Source organism: Corylus avellana, chromosome ca1 (genome assembly GCF_901000735.1).
Source record: "Corylus avellana chromosome ca1, CavTom2PMs-1.0".
Classification (NCBI taxonomy): Eukaryota; Viridiplantae; Streptophyta; class Magnoliopsida; order Fagales; family Betulaceae; genus Corylus; species Corylus avellana.
Window position 1 is genome coordinate 29,054,113 of NC_081541.1, and position 27,279 is coordinate 29,081,391.

A 27,279-nucleotide genomic window follows, 5' to 3' on the forward strand; every position below is an offset into this window, starting at 1 on the left:
TTAACATTTAAAAATTGGTCATAATACTCTTGAATTTTTTATAAAATTTTAAATTTACCCTTAATTTCAAATTAAAAATTAATATATATATATATATATATATATATATATATTATCAAAAAAAAATCACAAGGTGACCCACAGTTGGGACACCTTGTGACCCTTTTTTTCAATTTTTTTTTTTTTTTTTAAAAAAAGAAGAAAAAAAAAAGAAGAAGAAAATCAAATGGTAATTTTGTCCTTTTAGGGGTTTCCGTTAGAGGCAAAAATTGACGAATGGGGTAAATTGCATCAAATTGAAAGTTCGAGGGGGTGAAATTAAGAGTTTTTGAAATTTATGAAGGTCTTTTCAAAACGCACAATAGTTTAGGGATTCTTTGTGAAATTTCCTCTAAAAATAATGTTAGGTACCACATTTTTATTATGATGAATAGTTTTTTCTTAAAATTACTCTACTTTTTCAGCTGGTCAATGTGCACAAGCTATAGGAATTATATATTTCAACAAACAAAGTCATGCTGGAGGTAATTAAGCGAAGGAGAAACGCGGCGTCACATGCATTGGTGGTGGGTAGTTTACTTTTTTGCAAACTGTGATGCGTTGATTTATGGGAAATATTATAAGCAAAACAGGAATTGGAGATCGAGTTGCTGTGTTGCCTAGGTTTGACTAGCTACCTTCATCCAAATTAAGATAAAAATAATGCCGACCAAATCGAGTTGTGCTTCGTAGGGGGAGATGTATCGTCTTCCTCACTCTGCTTCCTTCAATTAAACAATAACCGACCACAACCACCCAAGAACCGACGGAGCAATGCGTGCAGCAACGCCCAAACCAAATTAATCACACAACCTACGCTAACTTTTTCTTTTTTAAAAAAAAAAAAAAAAAAATTAATCTTTAAAAGGGTCATGTCATGGTCTTTGAACATGTAAAAAAATATATATTTTTAGAAAGTCTATATGTTCTTCTCCCATACAATTTTAAAAAACAATTAGTTATTGAATATGTAAGACCCACACCATAACCATGTGAATCCTACGGATTTAATAACTGATTTTTAAAATAGTTATATGAGAGAATGACATGAGAAAGACAAATAGTTGTTCTCAATTTTTAACTAATGCTACATACTTACCTCTCCAGTCTCACTTCTGTACCACTAGTTTGATGCGACAATACCTATCAAACCTTAGATCAACCTTTATTAGAAAAATAAAAAAATAAAATCTAAGAGTTGATAGGACTGCCACATCGTCCCAATAATATGTGATTTTGATTTTTGGACTGGAGAGTATCCAGTTCATGGGTATGATTTCTAAGAAGTAATCTTAGGGCTACAAATAGGACACGTGTCCTACTAATTAAAAATAATAATAAAATATTATTTAGAATTTTTTTTTTAAAGCAAAAAAAAACAAAATAAAAAAAAATAATAATAGGGGTGGCTTACCACCTCATCTTGGCAATAGGGGTGGCCGACCACCGCTTTTTTGCCCTAGGAGTGGCTTCAGCCGGCTGAAGCCACCCCCTATGGCCAAGATGCCAGCCACCCCATTATTTTTTGGGCAAAAATTTTTTCCAAATCAGTTTGGAGGAAATATCTTTCATCCCATTTAAAATAGTGTCAATTGTCTATAAACATTTAAAATGTACATTAAATTTAGTCTAAGTTAATAAACTGCTATTAATGACGTTAAGAATTTAATGTGCATTTTAATTGTTTATAGACACTTGGCACTATTATAAATGGGTTAGAGGATATTTCCTCGAGATTGGTTTGGATGAAATTTTTATCATTTTATTTTGTTATATATATATTTTAATTCTAAATAATATTTTATTATTATTTTTTAATTAGTAGGACACGTGTCCCATTTGTGGCCCTCGGATTTTTGAGCCCTAAGATTTCTGAGAAAAAATTCTAGCCATGAACTAGATAATCTCCAGTCCAATTTTGGACTGGAGATGATCCGGATCCAATAATATGAGAGTGAAATAAAAAATGAGTATTTAAAATTATTTCTTTTCATTAATGCTATTAAAAAAAATATGTGCTTCTCATATGGTATATGATAATAAACATATGACACTTTTAAAAAGTGGGTTTGAGAAGTGTTCTTACTACCCAACTTGTAAGAAATTTGTATCCAATTTTTATAAAAAAAAAATAGTGTAGAGTTGACCATCTATATGTACTCCATTCGTGGCCAACTCTGTTGGAAACTCTGTTGGAACCGAAGCATCCAAAATGAAGAAAATTAAAAGAACAAGAAAAAAATGAGCAAGATATATATACTATAGGACTAATTACCTAATATACTACTTGAAGAAAGTTTTATCCGACTCATGATTTCGAAACTTAAGTACACACAGCATTTACATCCAGCTATGTAAATTTTTTTCATCCAATTAAAATATATATTTTTTACTACTTTAATTATTCACATTCTTTATTTTATCTACGTCATGTGCATATCTTATCGAGAGTCATTTCTTTTTATTTCTTTTAACAATTGGTGAGTTATTGTAATTATTCTAAACATTGTAACAACTCACCAATTTTTGGCTAAAGTAGTTAACCGAATGCAGCTATATTTTCATCCAAATTTACATTCCGACTAACCAAAATAACATTTGACCACCCCAATGTGAATACTATGAATCATAACTTGAAAGAGAATAGAGACATAACTTTTCGCAAACAATATTGCCACTCAATCAGTGAGAGATTACGCCTCATGAAGCAGAAGTTACTAGATCGAATCTCCATCCCCTTTTCCTTCCCCTTATGCGGACATGTCAACAAAAGAAGAAAGAAAAAAACTAAACCAACTAAAGGTTTTTTTTTTTTATAACAATAAACCCTTCTAAGGCAGAGCCACTTCGTGTACCCAAGTCTGTTAGGTAAACCTTGAACCCGTGTAAAGCGCCCCCTCCATACGAATCGGATAATATTCCAACTTTACTGGCGGGCTAACCCCATGGAATTGTTTGCACCCAAGTAAATTCAACCGCAAGACCTCATGAACTACCACAAAGACTAAAGCTCTTACCACTTGAGCCAACCCCTTGGGGTTAAACCAACTAAAGTTACCGTCGACTCTTGTAATCAAGTGGTACATCTCTATGTGAACCCGTAAACACACAAGTAGACTCATGTATAAAAGGTTCAAAATGTTACAAGATGAAGAAGAATAGGAATACTACAAAAAGCAATTGTTCACTCATTCATATCTCGAAAAGAATAATTAAGCTCTACTATTGACATCTCAATGACATTGAAAGTGCGATTGTTTCCCTCTCTCCAGATAATCCATCCACATAAGGCAAAGAAGAAGTACATTCCAAATGAAATTATTTTTATATTGGCAAAACATTCCTCGACGACAAAAGGTAGACCTCAACAACTCTTTCTGGCATCACCCATTTTACCCTAGATGTGTAGAAGAAAAAAGACCACTACTCTCTTGAAACAGGGCAATGGATCAATAGATCATCAGCCATCTCTCCCTATCCTTACACACACACCAACAATCCAAGATAAATAATACTCATTTTGATAGATTATCCACTGTTAAATTTTCCCCAATGCAGTGGACAAACAAAAAAAAATGCAACTTTCCTACAAAATTTGCTTTCCCAAATTCTCTTTATTTAACTTGGTTAAATTACTAGCTGAGCACACTCATCAGGTCAACTTTTTTATTTATCGTCTTATGTCACAATTCGATCAAAGTGTATTACAGGATCATTTCTATAGAATCATGATATATGAAAACCAATTTCCTTACTACCTCAAGAACTATCCAGCAACTTCATAACAGGGTCTGCAACTGAAAATACTAGCAATAATTTTCCATGGCTTGCATTGACACGAAGCTACAACTCAAAAGTTCAATATGTCAATAATAAAAAACCAGTTGGGTTCCGTTCAAGGCTTAAACCTTAGCCCTAACTAGCTCCAAAAAGGACCTTATCTCATAAAACTTCACAAGGAAAATTTGTTGCAAAAAATTATGAACCTTAAAGAGCCACCACATAGAACAAGTTATTCTGGACTTAATGCAGGTCCTCCAATGTACCCTGATTTCATGCATTCAGGATAAAGACGTACAAGGGTGTATAAATTGAAGACAGGATAATCCCCACGGCATGGGAACCTAGGCATTCATGGAGAGGTAATGTCTTAGTCAGTGTACATCTATATCCACTCTACCAGATGTCTCAACCACTCTAAAGGTAATTTAATTAATTTAAAACTTCAAACATTCACCTATTTCATATTATAAAAAGGAAAATGGCATCCATAAACATAGATTGGCATGGAATATGTTGACTGTTATTCACCTGCTGTTAAATGCTTCACAGATCAACGATTATCAGTTCCATTGTATTGTCTAGATAATTGCCTGTAATTTCGTGTGCACATGTGAGAAGTAAGGAGAACCCACAGGCTATAAGGAACGCTAAAAGAGAGATTACATCAGTACCAAGTGCACCTGTACAGAGATATTGGAAAAATTATATCATGCTTCAGTACCACCACCATTATATTCCTTCTCCTCCTCCATCCTCCGAAGCGTATCACTACTACTGGGACCAACGCCAGCTCTCTCCGCTGATACCATTCTCATGTCGCCAATGCCATTCTCCGAAGCGTATCACTACTACTACCACCGCCAATGCCATTCACCCACAAATACCTCCACTGCTGCCCCCCTGCCCTTGCCACGCACCTATGAAAATATCCACTCGCAATGAATGCTAGCTTTGTCGTCACATAAACAAATTTAGCTTTATGTTTGTTCTATATGTTGAATAGCTACAACTTAGAAAGCAACATTCATGGATGACCATAGAAAGCTTCAAACTTAAACAAAATAGAGATAAGGGGATTGTGAAAATTAATGGCCAATAACTATCAGAGTCATCTTTTTAGGTATCTTCAGTCGATCATTCATAAGAATGGGAATATGGAAGAGCATGTTATGCATAGAATTAGCGCAGGCTAGATTAAGTGGAGAGGCAAAAGTATTAGGTAGGCTTCTGCTTTTACACTGTTCAGATTTTGCAGAGAAGGAAAGTTAAGTATGCAGAAATTGGGAGGCTTGTTTTAGTTGTTCTCTCTGCTGTTAATGAGGTTTTGGAAGAAAACCAAATAAAGTGTCCGTCTTGCAATAAAAAAACGATTCCTTGTGAAATTAAACCATAAAGAAATGAAAACACAATCCATTACCAAGAAAAATCCATCAAACACATAAAGCAAAAGAAATTATAGCCATAAGTAACACAGAGAACTTCCATTGATGGCACTTCACATAAAGGTCCTAAAAAAAAGGCAAGGAAACACATTCAGGACAGGAGAGGAGAGAAAGAAAAACTTACAGAATCTAGAAGAAAACTCAAAAACGAAATGGCTTCTCTTGGGTTTCGTTCCCGAAGATTGCTTCCCAAACATGTGGGTGCGCTGGTTTTTTCTCCATATACTCTTTAATAGCTTTGTTGTTGACGAAAAATCCTTTCTGGGTTAACGTTGCAATTACAGAACGAGCTTCTTCAACACCCTTAGTCGAACACAATCTAGTAACCAAGCCCAGAAAAGTTTGGACATTCGGAGAGTGACCAGCCTCCAACATCTCGACACAAAAGGCAACGGCGTCGTCCAAATGGTCGCACTGATAAAAGCCCTGTATCAACACGGAGTAAGAGACGGCATTGGGAGAAATCCCATTGCTTTGCATTTTCCTGAAAATCCTTTTGGCATCGTCGAACTTCTGGGCCTTGCAGAAGCCTTCCACGACGGCGGTGTAGATAACCACTTCAGGAATCGTACCCTTTTCGCGCATCAACCCGAAGAGCTTCATGGCCTCTTGAACAAGCCCGTCTTTGCAAAGCCCATCGAGCATGGCCACGGCATTGGGGATCAGACCCGTTTCCTTGAGCTTCCTGAAGATCTCCTCGGCTTCTTGCGGTGGCGGCGGAGATGGCGATGTCTCCGCCTTTACTTCTCCTTCTTTTTCTTCTTCTGGCTCTTGTTTCGCACCAACTCCAAGCTTCAATTTATCCAGAAACTCAAAGTCGGCTTTATTGTTAGCGGCAGAGAGTCGTCTGTTATTGTCGAATTTGGGATTTGCAGGGCCTCTCAAAGGCCGGTTAGGAATGGGCTCAGGAGGACGCTGTTGGTGGCTATTGCGGCGGCTATTCTTGTCACCATCATCGTCGAATCGTCCTCTGACGCCGACGGCATCTTCCAGGGAGCTGGAGCTCAAACGGCATATTCTCCACCAACATGGAAGTGGCCTAGAAACAAGCTTGGAAATCCGGCTCTGCACTTGCAGTGCTGCCATGCGCGAGTGAATTAAGGAATGGATTGGATGAGGCTAGGGTTTAGGGCTTTTGTTTTCCCCTTTTCTTCCGGCTTGCAATTTTTTTTTTTTAACAAGTGCTTCCATAAAATTTTATGATTTAATGTCCCGCTTAATTAAATAAGTCGAACTATTATTTATTTATATAATTTTATATTCCTACGTCGATATTATTAGAACTCGACGTGACATAATTTTTCATACTAACTATGTATTTAATATAAATTTAACATAAAATTAATAAATTAAAGTTAAAAGATTTAACATGATCACATTAGAATTTATTTATCTAATCTTATATTAATATCTCGATATAAATAGAATTTGACACGAAAACACGAATTTGCATGTTGTGGTGTAAATTAGGTGGTTTGCATCCTCCAATAGAAAGCAAACACCTCAATTTAAAATATCAAAAAATAATATAATTATTCACATCAAATAATTTATCTCTTAACAAAATATCTCATAGAAAAAATATTCATTAATAAAACCATTGAAGTCACCATCTAGTGTTGTTTTGGGGACTCTAGAGTTAAGGGCTCGAAAATAGATGATGAGCGTTAAGTTAAAATGAATGGAAAAGTTCATAAAATTAATTTGCATTAAAAATATGGTATTTTCATCTCTTTATTTTTGATGTTTTTATTTAATGTGTTAAATTTAGATCAAACGCTGTAAAATAGAGTTTTAAACCAGGTGCAGATAGAAATGACTCTATTCAGTCTATTGAACCCCAGGTAAAGGGGAGGGTAGATCGGTCATTTACCAGTTGAGAAGGAGGGCAATAACGGCCAAACAAAAACAGGAGGAGCAAATAAAGAACCAGATAAGGCTCTGTTTTTGTGCACTCTCCCCAGCTGCCTCTTCTGCCTCTTTCTCTGCCTCCGGTGGCGACCGAGTTATGATTAAGCGCAAGTGGAAAGCTTCTTTGCATTTTCGCTGTTGATTTTGCTGTGGCTGCTGCTTAGCGTTGTTGATCGAAAGGTAAGCGGCTCTCTCGCATCTTGGTAGGGGATATGGAAATCTGCAGCAATCAACGTGGTGGTAGTAGCATCACGTGGTTCTTCAGAGATAGAGGGTTTGATGATAAAAGTATCCATGAAATGTTCAAAAAGTGCAAGCGCCTTGAGGGTGTGGAAAGGGAGAGAGCATCCGAGAATTGGGATTACCTCAAAAGCATTGGCATTCAGGAGAGAAAGCTCCCTTCAATTGTTTCAAAGTGCCCCAAGATCCTTGCACTGGGTCTCCATGAGAAGCTTGTTCCCATGGTTGAGTGCCTCTCCACGCTTGGTACAAAACCCCAAGAAGTTGCTTCCGCCATTGCCAAATTTCCTCCCATACTCTCCCATAGTGTGGAAGAGAAGCTCTGTCCACTTCTGGCATTCTTTCAGGCACTTGGTGTCCCTGAAAAGCAACTTGGCAGAATGATATTGCTCAACCCGAGGCTCATCAGCTACAGCATTGAATTGAAGCTGACACAGATAGTGGACTTTCTTGCCGCTATTGGCCTGGCCAGAGATGGGATGATTGCCAAAGTTCTGGCAAAAAACCCATTTATTATGGGTTATAGCGTCGATAAAAGGCTACGCCCCACTTCAGATTTTTTGAAATCAGTAGGTCTTACAGAGCAGGATCTTCAAACAGTGGCAATGAACTTCCCTGAAGTTCTCTGCAGAGATGTGAACAAGGTGCTGAGACCCAATTTCGCTTATCTAAAAAGATGTGGGTTTGGAGATGGACAGATAGCATCTTTGATAACTGGTTTTCCCCCTGTTCTGATAAAGAGCATCCAAAATTCTTTAGAACCTCGGATCAGGTTTCTGGTGGAGGTAATGGGAAGACGGATTGATGAAGTCACTGATTATCCTGACTTCTTTCGGCATGGCTTGAAGAAAAGATTGGAGTTGCGGCACAAACTTTTGAAAAAGAAGAATATTGCTTGTAGCTTGAGTGAAATGCTGGACTGTAATCAAAAGAAGTTCTTAATGAAGTTTGGTTTCTTTGAAGGGCATGCCTAAGGTACTCTGGCCACATCCTTCTGTAATTTAAATATGTCTTCTTGAAAATTGAATGCAATTAACTAGTATGTGGGTCTAGGCCCATCCATGAAAAATGTTGACTTCAGCATTTGATCAAGCATTTAGTTACTTTCAAATATAGCTTAATCGAAAGTCCTAACAATTATGTGGTTTATCTGCTGATAACTTCAATGACACATTGCCCATTGTCTAGATTTTATGTTGTTTTCTGCTTTTAGTGAAACCAATCTTTTGCTCGTTCAAGAAACATGTTAAGATATGTGTACTTAGGGCGCCTTACGCATTTAATGATATGTGTCAATTACTTATAAAAATAAAAAATAAAAAGAAAAAGAAAGAAAGGAAGAAACATGTTAACATATAGGTGCACTGGATCTGTGGGCAAAAAGCACATGATACCATGGTTACAACATCCCTTTTTGAGGTTGTATGAGTATGCAAGAACTGGTGTTGTTATTAGCTTATAACTGGTGGCCCAGAGTGGTTCCAGCTTTAAGCATAAATATGAATGAAATCTTGCAACTTTATAAGTGATGGTTGTTTTTGAAGAGAACCAACCAACTAATTGTGTAGTGTATGCTCCCAGACAGAACAAGATGAACATTTTTAGGACATCAACTGCGTAGAGATCTGCTGAAAAATGTCTTCATATTCTATATGTGCAAAAAATCATCTGCTTTTTTTCTATTTATAAATAATCGAGATATCATATAAAGCGTAAAGTGTACCCAGGTTCACAGAATGTATACATAAGAAAAACACCCAAGTAAAAGGAGAAAAAAGAACAAAGAAATCTTGGTAACTAATCATTAAAGGAGAAACAAAGACAGCTGTTCAAAGATATAAAGTATAGAAGAAAAAAGACTTAATGTCCCCCAAAGTCTTCTTACAGTCCTAAAAACTTGTCATTCCCTTCCCTTCAAAGGTGCCACAAACATTCTTATAGTGTTTAAGTAAATGGAGGATCAGATTAGGTGTGGAGATCAAACTCCCCTGTAAAGATGAAGCTTGGATTGTTTCCCTGCTATTAGAGAAATTTGGTTCTCTAAGTTTCCTTGCTAGTGCATATAGATATTCATATATCCGCCAAATAAATTTGTTCCTTCCAACTTCATATTAAAAGTCAACTACAATCAAAACTGCATAAACCCAAAAAAAGAAGAAAAAAAAAGAACGGATTTCTTGCAGAGGACATCTTGACTTAAAAAAAATATGTATTACATCGGATATGAATACCCATTATCCTATATTGCAAGCATGAATCTCACAAGAAAATGCAGGGGTAATAAGGCTAAGGTTGAATTTGTAGAGAATTGAAGAGACATTAGTGCCATATTCAAAACTTACAAAGCGGAACAAATGCGTATCTTTCACAAACAACCTCCCATTATACTGCAAAAGAAAAATGCCTACTAATTCCTGGAGCTTAATTAAAGACGTGGACTCTGAGATGAGCTGAAGCCTTCTGCAATGGTTACAGAACAACCTTTGGAAGACAATGTTGTACTAGAAACTATACTCTCAGTGGTGCTGATGGAAGCATCCATCAAAGGCCATGTGAAGAAAGGTTTGAATGGGGGAACATGAGGGGCCGACATAGTTCCACCTATAATCTGGCATATAGCCTGCGCTTGAGGCTTCTCACTGGCAATGGGATGTGAACATGCCAGTCCCAAAAACAAAAGCCTCTCTGCTTCATCAACCACATACTCATTGTGGAGCCTCCCATCTACAGCTTCTTGAATGTTTCCTTCACGATGCAACATCCAAACCCAATCAACCAAGGAATACAAACGTTGATGGTGATCAATCCCGGTCCCAGGACTTCTGCCACACACTACCTCTAGTACGGCTGCACCAAAACCAAACACATTAGATTCCGGTGTAGCTTTCCCTGTGTGGAAGCACTCTGGAGCAACATAGCCCATGGTGCCGGCGACTCCAGGTAATCCTAATTCAGCATAAGAGTTCCTTCCATTGTCTAAGGCTCGAGCAAGGCCAAAGTCACTCAGGCGAGCTTGGTAGTCGGAGTCAAGCATGATGTTGCTGGCTTTGAGGTCACGGTGCAAGACCTTCTGGTTATACTCATTGTGCAAATAATTCAGTGCTGATGCTACATCTGCTAGTATCTTGTATCGACGTTCCCAATTCAAAGTGTTGGGGTTGGAAGCCTCATAAAGGTGTTTGTCAAGACTACCATTTGGCATAAAGTCGTACAACAATAGTAGCTTCCCCTTGTCATAGCACCACCCTTCACAAAGACTACCTATTAGAGAGGTGATCAAGGATATTGAGAAGTATAACTTTATTGAAGCCAATGCTTAGCAGAGAATATCAATTGATTAGCTGCATATATCTTTGAAAAAGGGAAGAAAAAAGTAACAAGAAGAAGACAGAAAGAAAATTGTAGAGAAGGTTACCAATTAAGCGAACAAGATTTTTATGGCGAAGGCAGTAAATGATGGTGAGCTCAGCCAAGAAATCATCTTTGCCTTTGATTTTGTCTCTGGAGAATTGCTTTACAGCTATTTCAGTAGCAGTATCATCATCCTTGATATTCAGAATTCCTTTGTAAACAATTCCAAACCCACCTTCACCTAGCCTCATACTCTCATGGAAGTTGTTGGTAGCCTTTTTTACATCCTTATATTTGAATTCCTTGGGCATCTCAGGCAACCAAGTCAAGCTCTTATCAAAAACGTTAGACTCCTCATCACTTCTTCTTCTTCTTCTTTGATTCTTCAGATATAGAACACCGCATAGGGCCAACAATATCACACCTGCAGGGACTCCTACCCCCAGACCTATCTTCAACCAAATCAAATCACTTTCGTTATTTAGAACATCTACCTCTAAGCTCCACTTCAAGACACAATGCAACTCAATCTGGGGATAATTACCTGTAGAAGCAGCAAACCCAAAAGTACGATTGTTGATTCACATAGTTTTTCAGGTTTATAGTCTCGCTGAGAAGAGGTTTTCAGGCTTTTGTTCCCCTTGTTTCGCCATGTAAGCCTCCATTAGCTTGGACCTGCCATTATACTGGACCCGGACAGAGTGATTCGTGCTTACTTCGGGGGACAATTCAATACCATGAACATCAAGAGAGAGTCTTGTTTGATCTAACGGAGTTGATGCTAAGCCCAATATGATTGCATCAGGATCGTAGTCTTGCTTTTCTGTATCAAATTCTATAGCCACGATCCGGTTAGTATGGTTACCATCGGTGGCAGCATTAGTGAGGCTGAGCCATTGCCCGAAACTTGCTGCAGGCATCGTCATATCCGGGGCTGTGAGAAAGGCAAGACCTTCACCAGTCATCCAGTTCGGCTCTTTGTAAATGTTTATGTCGAAACTTGAGATGAAGGAGGCCTGGTCGTCATTAGACGACCACAGCTTGAAAGGCTTTGAATACATAACGCGGCTGGCCTTTTCAGTGAGTTTGTCGAGTTTGCTGATTGAGTCTGGGGTTATCTGAAGGGCTCCGTAAACAATGGATGACTCCCCTTCAAGCTGTAAGTAATTGTTATCCTTAGTCTGATCAAATACATCAAACGTGAAATTATTCGGCCCTGAAAAGGATGGTGCAGCTTGTATGTCAACCAGATGCAAAAGGCTGAAAAGGATAATTGCAACATTGATACTCATTTCGTTTGAGTTCAAAGCTGCAGATGGGGATCAATGAGCATGAGCAGAGCACTTAACTACCTTCGTCGCACTTAACTATATTAAATTATTTAAATATAATTTTGTAAAAATTTAATTTAATTTAAATTTAGCAACGTGTCAATATTGACACGTTGCTATTTCTTGACTTTAAATTTAGCAACGTGTCAATATTGACACGTTGCTATTTCTTGACGTGTGAAATGTGCCACGTCACTAAATATTGACGTGGCACATTCAACACGTCAATAAAATAATTATTGACATGCCACTTTTGTCACGTAAAAAACTATCCATTTTTTTGTAGTGTTCTCTCATATATTACTACTCATTGACGTGTCAAATGTGCTACGTCACTAAATATTGACGTGGCACATTCAACACGTCACTAAAATAATTATTGACGTGCCACTTTTGTCATGTCAAAAACTATCCATTTTTTTTTGTAGTGTTCTCTCATATATTACTACTCCGAGACTATAGATTCTTGTCTTTTCTGGTATATATTTATCTGCATATCCATCATTTCTTTGATCAATATTCACCAAAGAATGGTGGAGTTCGACAGTTTTGGCATCAGGAGTCGATAGTTCCACAAAGGCGGCGGTCATTTTGAAAAGTACGGCCATGGAATGGTATAACCACTCAACGCGAAAGGCCGCTATACACGAGGAAAATGATCATGAGATGTTGAAAAACAAGTCGAGCAAAGAAAAGTTAGGAGAAAGGAAAAGTTGTTTCTTGGTTACTAATACAGTAATAAAAGTTATGGGAAACTTCAGTAAGCCCCCAAACTTCTAGCCGATTTGATGAGCACTTCTTGAATTACCAAAACTCTTACTTAGGTCCTCTGAACTTTGGTTTGCTCTCACTTTGGACCCTTCTGTTAGTTTTCAACGTTAAAGTCAAACAATTTGACTTTTTATGCCCATTTTACCCTCAACCAAAACTACGTCGTTTTGGGCTCCAAAACTACACCGTTTTGGACTTCAAAACTACATCAGCACCCAACCCAAAACAACGTCATTTTAAACATAATATTAAAAAATAAATAAAAAAGAAGAAGACCAAATCAGGTGCCAAAATAGGGTGACTGGACCACCCCAGTCTGGGGGTGGTCAAACCACCCTCATGGCCAAGGGGGGTGGCCGGACCACCCCCAAAAGGCCAAAAAAAAGGGGCAGGGGACTGGCGCCACTTAACCACTCTCACAACCACCCCCGTGATCGGTCTTTTTGTTAAAAAATGTGGTCCAGCCACCCCATTTTGGCCAAAGGTCTTTTTCTTTTTATTTTTTTATTATTTTATATATATATATATATATATATATATATATATTTTGCTTTTCTTTTAAAATAAATAATTAATTAATTAATGCCTAAAACAATGTTGTTTTGGGCTGGGTAGGTGTTGTAGTTTTAGAGCTCAAAACGACGTAATTTTGGGATGAGTGTAAAATGGGCATAAGAAATCAAACTGTTTGACTTTAACATTGAAAACGAACAAAAGGGTTCAAAGTGAGAGCAAACCAAAATTCAGAGGGTCTAAGTGAGAGTTTTGGTAATTCAGGAGGTACTTGTCAAATCGACTGCCGATTGGGAGTTTGGAGGGGCTTACTGAAGTTTTTCCTAAAAGTTACAAAAGTTGAATTCTCACGCTCCTGCTCCCCCTCACGTGTGGATTTAAATGCTCCTTAATATTTGAGATCTAACATATGAAATATTTAATTGAAATGAGAAATAAATAACGAAAACATGATTCAAACTTAGAACATTTGTTATGATATCATGTTAAATTATCACTTATCCAAAAAATTTAAGCTAATAGAAAAAAAAAAAGATTAAAAAAAAAAAAGAATTTACTCATTTAATTTATGTTCTAATTCCAAGCTCCTAGCCGGTGCGTACAAGTAAGCGGGATTTGGCTGTTATGATGAGACCATTCAATAAGACAAAAGATGATAGTAATGGCCATGTGATTGCAGAATTAAAGGCATTCAAACTAACGTGTTTGAGTTTGGAGACATTGACTAGTCTTTCCCCAAAATTAAACGCTAATCAATTCAAGGCCTTTTCCCTTCCTCAATTCTTAATCCATCCAAAGTCCTTTGCAAAGAAGATTCCCAGAATTCAAAGCATAAAATGGTATGTTCTACAGAAAATGCAGTTGGGAAGACATCAATTTTTTCTTTGAAAAGTGGTAGCCAGCCATCAAATTATGACCCTTATCTACGACACTTGGGGCCGCCAACTTTGTCTACTGATAATAAAATGGGTCATTTTTTTCTTTTCTTTTGTTTTTATTTTTTATTTTTTTATTATTATAAACAAACAGGAAGGGACGATGAAAGTGACTACTTTACCTAAACATGATAATAAGCATGTATCTACATATATTTTTACCGTATTTTTATACCCTAGTTTCTTTACACAGAGAATAGATGATAACTTGATATTTTTGTAAAAAGACTCGAACGTGTTAAACAGATTGGTTAGTAGACGTCGTAAAATTAGGGTTTTTACAAAAAGTTCAAACGTTTTGTGAAACAATCAAATGGAGCAATGTTGCACAGAATGTTCGAACATTGCTTTAAATGATCGAACAGTGGCAATCTGCATGTAATGAAATGTGACTATGGAAAGAAAGTTAGGACCTTTGAAGTTTTAGTGGCACCTGATTTACTCTTGTTTTCGTGACGGTTTGTGTATTACAAGTCATTGCTGATGGAGAAAATCACGGTGGTGGAAAAAATAATTTCATGATTGCATGCTGAGTAATCTCTAATTGTATGAGTTCCATTTGATAGACGAAATTGCAAATGCTGGTGCATATGGATATGGCATACTGTATAGCTGCCAAAAAAAATTTGTTCCTTCGAACTTCATATTAAGAGATTACATGGGATATGAGTACTCCCATTAACCTATATTGCAAGTATGAATCTCACTAGAAAATGCAGGGGTAATAAGCCTAAGGTTGAATTTGTAGACAATTGAGAATGTTATTGCCATATTCAAAACTTACTAAGCAGAACAAATGGGTATCTTACAAAAACATTCCATTTTAATGCAACAGAAAAATGACTACCAACTCCAGGAGCTTAATTAAAGACATGAACTCGGGGATGAGCTGAAGCCTTCTGCAGTAACGTTAACAGAACAACCATTGGAAGACAATATTGTGGTAGAAACTGTACCCTCAGCGGTGCGGAAGGAAGCATCCATCGAAGGCCATGTGAAGAATGGTTTGAATGGAGGCACATGAGGGGCCGACATAGTTCCACCTATAATCTGGCATATAGCCTGTGCCTGAGGCCTCTCACTGGCAATGGGATGTGAACATGCGAGTCCCAAAACTAAAAGCCTCTCTGCTTCATCAACCACATACTCATTGCGGAGCCTCTCATCTACAGCTTCTTGAATGTTTCCTTCACGATGCAACAGCCAAACCCAATCAACCAAGGAATAGAAGCGTTGATGGTGATCGATCCCGGTCCCGGGACTTCTGCCACACACTACCTCTAGTACAACTGCACCAAAACCAAACACATCAGATTCTGGTGTGGCTTTTCCTGTGTGGAAGCACTCCGGAGCAACATAGCCCATGGTGCCGGCAACTCCAGGTAATCCTAGTTCGGCATAAGAGTTCCGTCCATTGTCTAAGGCTCGAGCAAGGCCAAAGTCGCTCAGGCGAGCATTGTAGTCGGAGTCGAGCAAGATGTTGCTGGCTTTGAGGTCCCGGTGCACAACCTTCTGGTCATACTCATTGTGTAAATAACGCAATGCTGATGCTACATCTGCTAGTATCTTGTATCGACGTTCCCAATTCAAAGTGTTCTGGTTGGAAGCCTCATATAGGTGTGTGTCAAGACTACCATTTGGCATAAAGTCGTACAACAATAGTAGCTTTCCCTTTTCATAGCACCACCCTTCACAAAGACTATATATTAGAGAGTTGATCAAGGATACTGAGAAGTAGAATTTTAATCAAGTAGAATATCAATTGATCAGCTGCATTTATCTTTGAAAAGGAAATAACAAAAGGACTGCACAATCTAGAGAAATTTGTGCTGATATATATGTTTAAGTGTCGTCAGTTAGAACCTATTAATAATACTTGTGCTTTCCGGATTGCTAACAATTTGAGAAACGAATATGAAAGTGCTCCTTTGGTTCCTGTCCGAGCAAGTCCTGGGCAACCAACACCCCTGTTCGGACAAGTGGGTCTTATAGGACCTCTCTTCTAGATTGCTAGCTAGCAATGTGGACAGCAAATTGCTAGGAATCCAAATCCCCCATGACCAACATGGCATCAAAATTCAAAAATCAGATAACACATGCTGCTTTGCTATAAAGCTTGTGGTGATCTTTGAATAATTTGATGAAATAGGAATTTCAAGTTGTGATAGAATGTCCTTCCAAAAAAAAAAAAAACTAATAACAAGATTATAGAAAGAAATAAAGAACATTGAAGAGAAAGTTACCAATTAAGCGAACAAGATGTTTATGGCGAAGGCGGTGTATGATGGTGATTTCAGCCAAGAAATCATCTTTGCTTTTGATTTTGTCTCTGGAGAATTGCTTTACAGCTATTTCAGTTGCAGTAGTATCATTTTCTATATTCAGAATTCCTTTGTAAACAATACCAAACCCACCTTCACCCAGCCTCATACTCTCATGGAAGTTGTTGGTAGCCTTCTTTACATCCTTATACTTGAATTCCTTGGGCATCCCAGGCAACCATCTCAAGCTTTTATCAAAAACGTCTGACTTCTCATCACTTCTTCTTCTTCTTCTTCTTCTTCGCTTGTTCACATATAGAACACCGCATAGAACCAACAATATCACACCTGCGGGGACTCCTACCCCCAGACCTATCTTCAACCAAATCAAATCACTTTCCTTGTTTAGAGCATCTATCTCTAAGCTCCATTCTATGACACAATTCTTCTGAATATGTGGATAATTACCTGTAGAAGCAGCAAACCCAAAGTAAGATTGTTGACTCACATAGTTTTTCAGGTTTATGGTCTCTCTGAGAAGAGGTTCTTCAGGCTTTCTTACCCCTTGTCTCTCCATGTAAACCTCCATTAGCTTGGTCGTGCCATTATAGTGGACCCATACTTGGTAATTGGTGCTTGTTTCTGGAGACAAAGTGATATTATGAACATCAAGAGAGACAGTCTTGTTTGATATAACAGAGTTGATGTTAAGGCCAATATGGTTGTCATCAGGATCGTAGTCTTGCTTTTCTGTATCAAATTCTATAGCCACGATCCGGTTACTCTGGTTTCCATTGGTGGCAGCATTGGTGAGGCCAAGATATCCCCCAAAACTTTCTGTAGGCATCGAGGCATCCGGGGCTATAACAAAGGCAAGACCTTCCGCAGGATTCCACCTCGGCACTTTCTCAAGGTTTATGACAAAACTTGATTTGAAGGAGGTAGGGTTGCTGTCTTCGGACGACCACAGCTTGAAGGGCTCTGAATACATAACTCGGCCGGACATGTTAATGAGCTTTTCGGGTTCCTTGATTTTGTTTGCAGTTACATGAAGGACTCCTTGCAAACTGGTTGAATCCCCATTAAAGGTTAAGAAATCGGCATCCGTCGAATCATCAAATGGATCAAACGCGAAATAATTTTTTCTAATGGATGGTGCAGCTTGAATGTCAACCAGATGCAGAAGGCTGAAAAGGATAATAATAGCAACGGTGATATTCATCTTGTTTTACTTCTTTTTGAGGAGGAGAAGCAGAGGGTATATATATTTCAAAGCTGTAGATGGAGATCTATGAGCAGAGTAGTTTAGCATCTTGTCTTATATGTTTATCTGCATCCACCATTTCTTTGATCTTTCCTCATTAGAATAATGAAGCGGGCGTCTGGTTGTTTGACAATTTGGCATTAAGAGTCAATAAAAGCAACTTGCACGCCCAAAATAAAAAAGTACAAGGCAGAAATAGAAGGTCGTGGCACTAGGTCGCCATACACTAGCAGTCTAGCAAGATGATGACTAGAATGTTAAAACAATTTTTGGTTTGGGAAAGATTGAAAAGGAAGGTTCTAAAGAACGTTGAACGAAAAGAGTCCCGAATGTAAAAAAAAAAAAAAATTGAGAGTCAAGTTACCCAACACGCATCAGTCAATGTATTATGTGGTTTGTAAACATCAAAACACTTGTGTAAATTCACCATTGATGAATGAAAATGATCATCTTATTACCTGTTTCTATACTCGTGTATTATAGTGGCTGGAATATCCACATCTTTAGTCACTTTGGGATGGCCTGGGTGATGCCTAGACGGGTATTTGATTTGCTAGCCTGTTGGTGGTCTTCTGGGCGGAGGAGTGCTGCGGTTTGAAAGATGGTGCCTACGTGCCTCTTTTGGTGTTTATGGCAGGAAATGAATAATAGGTGCTTTGAGGACTTGGAGAGGTCTTTTGAGGACATTTTATCCTCTTGTTTTCATACTTTGTATCTTTGAACTGTAGCATATATGTCCCCGTCGTCGATTAGTTATGATGATTTCTTTGCTCGCTTTTCTTTTTCTAGTTAGGCAATCATTTCGTATACTCTCGGTGTACTTTGGGGTGCCTTACGCTTTTAATAAGATTGATTATTACTTATCAAAAAATATATATATATATATATCCAGCCAAAACTAGGAAAATATTACAAGTCAAATGATTTACTACGAATTAGCCGATGAACTAGTTGCTAATCACGTACAAGACATTAAACCATGATATCACATGTTAGCCATCAAGGAGAGAATCAGGATGGTGGACAAATGCTTTCATCATTGCATCCTGCATAATCTATAATTTTATGAGTTCCAATATTTGATAGACCAAATTGCATATGGATATGACATACTGTATAGCTGCCAAATAAATTTTGTTCCTTCCAACTTCATATTAAGTCAACAACAATCAAAACTGCATTCAAAAAAAAAAAAAAAAGATTACATGGGATATGAGTACCCATTAGCCTATATTGCAAGCATGAATCTTACAAGAACATGCAGGTAATAAGGCTAAGGTTGAATTTGTAGAGAATTGAGGAGATATTATGAACAAATGGGTATCTTTCAAAAAACAAAAAGAAAAACCTCACATTATACTGCAAAAGAAAAGTGCCTACTAATTCCAGGAGCTTAATTGAAGACATGAACTCTGGGATGAGCTGAAGGCTTCTGCAATAAGGTTACTCGCTGCTCATGTTGGTTACAGAACAACCTTTGGAAGACAATGTTGAAGTAGAAAATGTACTCTCAGTGGTACTGCTGCTGGGAGCATCCATCAAAGGCCATGTGAAGAGGGGTTTGAAAGGGGGTACACGGGGGACCGACATAGTTCCACCTATGATCTGGCATATAGCCTGTGCTTGAGGCCTCTCGCTTGGAATGGGATGTGAACATGCGAGTCCCAAAAGTAAAAGCCTTTCTGCTCCATCAACCACATACTCATTGCCAAGCCTCTCATCTACGGCTTCTTGAATCTTGCCATCACGATGTAACATCCAGACCCAATCAACCAAGGAAAAGAAACGTTGATCGTGATCGATCCCGGTCGCTGGACTTCTCCCACACACTACCTCGAGTACCACTGCACCAAAACCGAACACGTCGGATTCCGGTGTAGCTTTCCCTGTGTGGAAGCACTCCGGAGCAACATAGCCCATGGTGCCGGCGACTCCAGGTAATCCTAGTTCGGCATAAGAGTTCCTTCCATTGTCTAAGGCTCGAGCAAGGCCAAAGTCGCTCAGGCGAGCATTGTAGTCAGAGTCGAGCAAGATGTTGCTGGCTTTGAGGTCACGGTGCACAACCTTCTGGTCATACTCATTGTGCAAATAATGCAGTGCTGATGCTACATCAGCTAATATCTTGTATCGACGTTCCCAATTCAAAGTGTTGTGGTTGGAAGCCTCATATAGGTGTTTGTCAAGACTACCATTTGGCATAAAGTCGTACAGCAATAGTAGCTTCCCCTTGTCATAGCACCACCCTTAACAAAGACTATATATTAGAGAGGTGATCAAGGATATTGAAAAGTAGAATTTTAATCAAGCCAATGCGTAGCAGAGTAACAATTGATCAGCTGCATATATCTTTGAAAAAGAAATAACAAAAGGAATGGACAATCTAATGACTATTTGATCCATTCATGTGAAAGTATAGAAATTCCAGAAATTTGGTTGCCCTAATTACTTGCACTTCAGGAAACAAATGTGAGAGAGCTCCTATAAGCTCTCATGTCCGAGCAGGTCTTGGGCAGCCCACAACCTGTTTGGGTAGGTAGTCTCCATGAGAGTTCTTTTACTTTTGGGATCCAAATCTCACTTGAACAGCATGGTATCATAATTCATAAATCAGATCACACATGCTGATTTGCTTTAAAGCTTGTGATGATCTTTGAATAATTTGATGGAATATGAATTGAAAGTTGTGATAGAATGTCCAAAAGAACAAAAAAAAAAATTTTTTTTAAAAAAAAAAAAAAAAGTAACAAGAAGAGAAGGTTACCAATTAAGCGAACAAGATTTCTATGGCGAAGGCGATAAATAATGGTGAGCTCAGCCAAGAAATCATCTTTGCCTTTGATTTTGTCTCTGGAGAATTGCTTTACAGCTATTTCAGTAGCAGTATTATCATCCTTGATATTCAGAATTCCTTTGTAAACAATCCCAAACCCACCTTCTCCCAGCCTCATACTCTCATGGAAGTTGTTGGTAGCCTTCTTTATATCATTATACTTGAATTCCTTGGGCATCTCAGGCAACCAACTCAAGCTCTTATCAAAAAAGTTAGACTCCACATCCTCATCCTCACTTCTTCTTATTCGTTTCTTCACATATAGAACACCACATAGAACCAACAATATCACACCTGCAGGGACTCCCACCCCCAGACCTATCTTCAACGAAATCGAATCACTTTCCTCCTTTAGAACATCTACCTCTAAGCTCCATTTCAAGACACAATTCAACTCAATAGCTGGAAAATTACCAGTAGAAGCAGCAAACCCAAAGTAGGATTGTTGATTCACATGGTCTTTCAGGTTTATGGTCTCGCTGAGAAGAGGTTTTTGGGGCTTCGGTTCCCCGTCTCTCACCATGTAAACTTCCATTAGCTTGGAGCTGCCATTATAGTGGAGCCAGACTTTGTGATTGGTGCTTCCTTCAGGGGACAATGTGATATTATGGGGGCCAAGAGAGACAGTCTTGTTTGATATAACAGAGTTGATGTTAAGGCCAATATGGTTGTCATCAGGATCATAGTCTTGCTTCTCTGTATCAAACTCTATAGCCACAATCTGGTTACTCTGGTTTCCATTGGTGGAAGCATTGGTGAGGCCAAGCCATTGCCCGAAACTTGCTGCAGGAATCGAGATATCCGGGGCTATGACAAAGGCAAGACCTTCACCAGCAGTCCAGTTGGGCTGTCTGTTAATGTTTATGAGGAAACTTGAGTTGAAGGAGGCCTGATTGTCATCGGACGACGACCACAGCTTGAAGGGCTTTAAATACATAACTCGGCCAGACCGGTTACTGATGGCGTCGTGGTCGCTGGTTGTGTCTGTGGTTAGCTGAAGGGCGCCCGAATTAATGGATGAATCCCCTTGACGCTTTAAGAAACTGTCATCCGCCACCTCGAATGCATCAAACGAGAAATTATTTCGTCCTGAAAACAACGGTGCAGCTTGTATTTCAACCACATGCAAAAGGGTGATCAAAAGGATAATAATAGCAACGTTGATACTCATTTCGTTTTGAGTTCAAAGCTGCAGAGCAGATGAGATGGGGAATATCAATGAGCAAAGCAGAGCAGAGTACATCAATTCTGTATCCATCATTTATCTGATCTTTCCTCAGAGAACAATGAAGTGGGTGGGTGGTTGTTTGACAATTTGGCATCAAGAGTCAATAGTTGCAACTTGACAAAGAGATGTTGAACATGAAACCCAATTAAAGAAAGAAAAGTAAGAAGAAAGGAAAAGTTCTAAGCACATCTTCCAACCTGGATGGCTGCTGTACGGATCAATATATTGTTATCTGATATTTTGAATGACTTTGTACAATAAAAATATGTACACCAAAGTCGTACGATAATCACCGATAGATCAAAATTTAATAATGATTGTCCTATATTCAATGGTAATTTTAAAAACGATATTACATTTGGGAGGACTGGATTCGAACTTTATTTATATGTCACATTCTATAGCAGCTAAAATAAAATAGAGAAATAATAAAAATCATTCTCTCAACCATATCAGTTTATCATTAAATTTTTGTGGGACATGCTAGATATTTGGATTCCAGATTTGTATATGAGTTGCTACATTTACCAGACCCAGTCCAACGTTGTCTTTGTCAACGAGGTTAAAAAAAAAAAAAAAAAAAAAAAAAGGGGGGGTGGGGATGGGCCTGAAGGAAAATAACAAATCCAAAGAAATTATTGATTCAAGATAGAACCGAAAACTTACAGAATTAAACAGAGAAAATACTAATTTACAGTCAATATTAACTGCCATGGTATTTACTTCAAAATTGAAATTTTCTTTTCGTTTTTTTTGAATACCCATATGTTTCTAAAGCCATAAAACAATAGATTCCATCGCTTTCATTCTCACCAAAATACTCTGTTTCTTTCATACTCTGTTTTTCGTCTTCTTCATCAATCTTCTTATTCTTTAGCTTTCATCGTCTTCTAGTTGAAACCTTGACAACTCCAACTATTCCATTTTGTAAACATCAAACCACTTGTATAAAGTCACCATCGATAAATGATACAAAGGGTGCAAAACAAAATCATCGTAGCACCTGTTAATTTCTATACTTGTGTATTATATTAGACCAAATTGCAGATGCTAATCATGCTATAGCTGATAGCATATGAATATGACATACTCTATAGTTTCCAAATAAATTTCGTTCTTTCCAACTTCATATTAAAAGTCAACAACAATCAAAACTGGATGCTTAAAAATCTCACAAGAACATCCAGGTAATAAGGCTGCTGAGTTTGAATTTGTAGAGAATTGAGGAGACATTAGTGCTATATTCACAAACTTACTAAGCAGAACAAATGGCTATCTTTTAAAAAGCCTCACACTTTAATGCAAAAGACAAGTGACTTCAGCAATAACGTTACTCGTCGCCCATGTTGGTTGCAGAAAAGCCTTTGGAAGACAATGTTGCAGCAGAATTAACTGTACTCTGAGTGGTACTGCTGCTGGGAGCATCCATCAAAGGCCATGTGAAGGTAGGTTTGAATGGGGGCACATGAGGAGCCGACATAGTTCCACCTATAATCTGGCATATAGCCTGTGCTTGAGGCCTCTCGCTGGCAATGGGATGTGAACATGCGAGTCCCAAAAGTAAAAGCCTCTCTGCTTCATCAACCACATACTCATTGCCGAGCCTCTCATCTACAGCTTCTTGAATCTTGCCTTCACGATACAACATCCAAACCCAATCAACCAAGGAATACAAATGTTGATGGTGATCGATCCCAGTCACCGGACTTCTCCCACACACTACCTCGAGCATTACTGCACCAAAACCGAAAACATCAGATTCCGGTGTAGCCCTCCCTGTGTGGAAGCACTCTGGAGCAACATAGCCCCTCGTGCCGGGGACTCCAGCTAATCCTAGTTCGGCATAGGAGCTCCTTCCATCATCTATGGCTCGAGCAAGGCCGAAGTCGCTCAGGCGAGCATTGTAGTCAGAGTCGAGCAAGATGTTGCTGGCTTTGAGATCACGGTGCACAACCTTCTGGTCATACTCATTGTGCAAATAACGCAATGCCGATGCTACATCGGCTAGTATCTTGTATCGACGTTCCCAATTCAAAGTGTTGTGGTTGGAAGCCTCATATAGGTGTTTGTCAAGACTACCATTTGGCATGAAGTCGTACAATAATAGTAGCTTCCCCTTGTCATAGCACCACCCTTCACAAAGACTCTATATTAGAGAGGTGATCAAGGATATTGAAAAGTAGAATTGTAATCAAGCCAATGCATAGCAGAGAATATCATTTGATCAACTGCATATATATGTTAGTCTTCGGTAAGAGTATACTAATAGTTGTGCTCTTTAGATTACTAGTAATTCGAGCAACAAATGAGAAGAACGGGTCTTAAGCAACCCGCACCATTGTTCGAACAGGTGATCTCATAGGAGTTCTCTCAAATTTGCTGTTTGTATTGCTAATAATTGCTAGCTAACAATCCGAGCAACAAACTATTAAGGATCCAAATCCCATGTGAATGCATCATAATTCATAAATCTGATCACACACGCTGCTTTGCTATGAAGCTTGCAATGACCATTGAATAATTTGATGAAAAAGGAGTTGCAAGTTGTGATAGAATGTCGAAAAGAAAAAAGTAACAAGAAGAAGATGGAAAGAGATAAAGAACATTGAAGAGAAGGTTACCGATTAAGGAACAAGATGTTTATGTCGAAGGCGATAAATAATGGTGAGCTCAGCCAAGAAATCATCTTTGCCTTTGATTCTGTCTCTGGAGAATTGCTTTACAGCTATTTCAGTAGCAGTATTATCATCCTTGATATTCAGAATTCCTTTGTAAACAATCCCAAACCCACCTTCACCCAACCTCATACTCTCATGGAAGTTGTTGGTAGCCTTCTTTATTTCCTTATACTTGAATTCCTTGGGCATCTCAGGCAACCAACTCAAGCTCTTATCAAAAACGTTAGACTCCTCATCACTTCTTCCTTTTCTTCTTCGTTTCTTCACATATAGAACACCAAATAGGACCAACAATATCACACCTGCAGGGACTCCTACACCAAGACCTATCTTCAACGAAATCGAATCACTTTCCTCCTTTAGATCATCAACCTCTAAGCTCCATTTCAAGACACAATGCAACTCAATCTCAGTATTATTCCCTGTTGAAGCAGCAAACCCAAAGTAAGATTGTTGATTCACATAGTCTTTCAGGTTTATGGTCTCACTGAGAAGAGGCTTGTCAGGCTTTGGTTCACCTTGTTTCCCCATGTAAACCTCCATTAGCTTGGAGCTGCCATTGTACTGGACCCAAACAGAGTGATTGGTGCTTCCTTGGGGAGACAATGTGATATTGTGAACACCCAGAGAGACAGTCTTGTTTGATATAACAGAGTTGATGTTCAGGCCAATATGGTTGTCATCAGGATCGTAGTCGTCTTGCTTTTCTGTATCAAATTCTATAGCCACAATCCGGTTACTCTGGTTTCCATTGGTTGAAGCATTGGTGAGGCCAAGCCATTGCCCGAAACTTGCTGCAGGAATCGAGATATCCGGGGCTATGAGAAAGGCAAGACCTTCACCGGCATTCCAGTTGGGTTGTCTGTGCAAGTTTATGAGGAAACTTGAGTTGAAGGAGGCATGGACGTTGTCATCAGATGATGACCAAAGCTTGAAGGGCTCTGAATAGAAAACTCGGCCAAACTTGTTAATGAGCAGGTCAGGATTGGAGATGGTGTCTGGGGTTATCTGAAGGGCTCCGGAAACAATTGTTGAATCCCCTTGAAACTTTAAGGAACTTGTATCCGTTTTTTGATCAAAAACATCAAACGAGATATTTTTTGGTCTTGAAGAGGATGGTGCAGCTTGTATGTCAACCAGATGGAAAAGGGTGAACAGGATAATAACAGCAACGTTGATACTCATTTCTCGTTTGAGTTCAAAGCTGCAGATGAGATGGGGAATGTCAATGAGCCGAGAAGTACTTTAGTACCTTCTCTCATATATCAATCTGCGTCCATCATTTCTCTGATGTTTCCTCAAAGAATATGGTGAAGAGGGCGGCTGCTTGTTTGCCAATTTGGCATCAAGAGTCAATAGTCGTAACTTGCACGCCAGTAATGGAAGCGTTGACCGACAGAAATAGAAGCACTATAAGGACATATCGCATAAGCCCACGTGCAGTTTCTTTCTTGACCAAGTATTTGGTCGCAAAATGATCATGAGATGTTGAAACTTGAAACACAATTCAAGCAAAGGAAAGGGAAAGTTGAAAACTTGAAAGCATATTTTCCAACCTGGATGGCTATTGTGTGGGGCAAGTTAATCGTTATGGATAATCTCATATTTTTTAAATAAATAAATGACTTATTACAACAACAAATACGAATACCAAAATCAAGGGGTACCCCTTCAAACAAACAAACAAAAAAAAATTGGATTTTCATAGTCCTATGGAAAATCCCAAATCTAGTTAGAGTTTCTTTTTTGGTGTCTAGTAAGCTTTCTTTGTCGGGTATTTCCTTCTCCGAACGCCATGGTGGTACTTCTCTACAATGAATCCGATCCAGCCATCAACCGTGCCTCTTTCCCTACTGTGGTATTTACTATTTAATTATCTACGATTCTTGCGGTTAATGTTGTGTGTAAGGACTTTTGTTACTGCTTTGCCACTTCAAATCGTCATTTATGACCTCTAATCCTATGGGTCCAATCCTTTATTTGTCTCATTTCAATAATTTTTAGTGGGTTTTTTTTTTTTTTTTTTTTTGGCACTATTAGAGTACTCTTTGCAGTCTCACCAAATCCATTTTTTTGTTATTTTGGTGAGGTAATTTAATCAAAATAGCTTAAATGTACACTTTTCAGTCTCACCACTTTAACAAAAAAAAAAATAGTAAGATAAACAGTACTCACCAAACTTAAAATTTACTATTTACTCACATATTCATTAAACAAATATATTTTCTCTCTCTTCCTTTTTGCTTTTCATTTCTCTCTCATTTTTTTTCTTTTTCTTTCCTTTTTCTTTGGAGCCTCTCTTCCTTCTGTAGTTCTGTTCTCTTCTCTCCCCCTCTTCAATTAAATCAAAGTATACATTATGCCATATAATTGCATTAAATATTATTACCACTGAATGATAGTAAAGACGAAAAAATATTCTTAAAATAGACCATTAACATTCAAAAATATAAAAGTTAGGGAAAGAATAAACAAATCTTTGAAAAATAATATTTAAATGAAATAGTGAAAGTCGATTGTTTACTGCTATAAGTGCTCTAAAAATGTGAGTTGTTAAAATAACTAAAAGTGTACTTTTTGCTATTTTGGTGAGTAAAATTTAGTGAACCGGCTAGAAATGCTCTTATGGTCGTATTGGAGGTTTTGTTGGGTTGCCATCCCTTTTATTTGTATTTTATTTTACACAACGTTCTCTCTTCCTC

The 27,279-nt window shown here is 38.3% G+C and overlaps 5 protein-coding genes and 1 pseudogene across 5 annotated transcripts; 1 reads left to right on the top strand and 5 right to left on the bottom strand.

Moving 5' to 3' along the window:
• Nucleotides 1-4,320: 4,320 nt before the first annotated feature.
• LOC132186686 (pentatricopeptide repeat-containing protein At4g38150) lies at nt 4,321-6,440 on the bottom strand. Its single transcript, XM_059600699.1, has 2 exons — nt 5,389-6,440; nt 4,321-4,739 (listed from the first exon to the last, which is right to left on the bottom strand). Exon 1 carries the CDS (start codon nt 6,348-6,350, stop codon nt 5,406-5,408), a length of 945 nt encoding a protein of 314 aa, XP_059456682.1. The 5' UTR covers nt 6,351-6,440; the 3' UTR covers nt 4,321-4,739; nt 5,389-5,405.
• A 794-nt stretch (nt 6,441-7,234) lies between these two features.
• LOC132161586 (transcription termination factor MTERF6, chloroplastic/mitochondrial) lies at nt 7,235-15,221 on the top strand. The gene is made up of 2 exons (XM_059575048.1): nt 7,235-8,390; nt 15,152-15,221. The coding sequence occupies exon 1, from the start codon at nt 7,388-7,390 to the stop codon at nt 8,387-8,389; it is 1,002 nt and encodes a 333-aa protein (XP_059431031.1). The 5' UTR covers nt 7,235-7,387; the 3' UTR covers nt 8,390; nt 15,152-15,221.
• LOC132169273 (probable L-type lectin-domain containing receptor kinase S.5) lies at nt 9,835-12,058 on the bottom strand (annotated as a pseudogene).
• LOC132169281 (probable L-type lectin-domain containing receptor kinase S.5) lies at nt 15,173-17,799 on the bottom strand. The gene is made up of 2 exons (XM_059580342.1): nt 16,560-17,799; nt 15,173-16,004 (listed from the first exon to the last, which is right to left on the bottom strand). The coding sequence occupies exons 1-2, from the start codon at nt 17,797-17,799 to the stop codon at nt 15,181-15,183; spliced, it is 2,064 nt and encodes a 687-aa protein (XP_059436325.1). The 3' UTR covers nt 15,173-15,180.
• Nucleotides 17,800-18,967: 1,168 nt separating this feature from the next.
• LOC132166901 (probable L-type lectin-domain containing receptor kinase S.5) lies at nt 18,968-21,916 on the bottom strand. The gene is made up of 2 exons (XM_059577757.1): nt 20,603-21,916; nt 18,968-20,084 (listed from the first exon to the last, which is right to left on the bottom strand). The coding sequence occupies exons 1-2, from the start codon at nt 21,840-21,842 to the stop codon at nt 19,285-19,287; spliced, it is 2,040 nt and encodes a 679-aa protein (XP_059433740.1). The 5' UTR covers nt 21,843-21,916; the 3' UTR covers nt 18,968-19,284.
• Nucleotides 21,917-23,023: 1,107 nt separating this feature from the next.
• LOC132167186 (probable L-type lectin-domain containing receptor kinase S.5) lies at nt 23,024-25,786 on the bottom strand. Its single transcript, XM_059578093.1, has 2 exons — nt 24,533-25,786; nt 23,024-24,045 (listed from the first exon to the last, which is right to left on the bottom strand). The coding sequence occupies exons 1-2, from the start codon at nt 25,760-25,762 to the stop codon at nt 23,230-23,232; spliced, it is 2,046 nt and encodes a 681-aa protein (XP_059434076.1). The 5' UTR covers nt 25,763-25,786; the 3' UTR covers nt 23,024-23,229.
• Nucleotides 25,787-27,279: the final 1,493 nt, after the last annotated feature.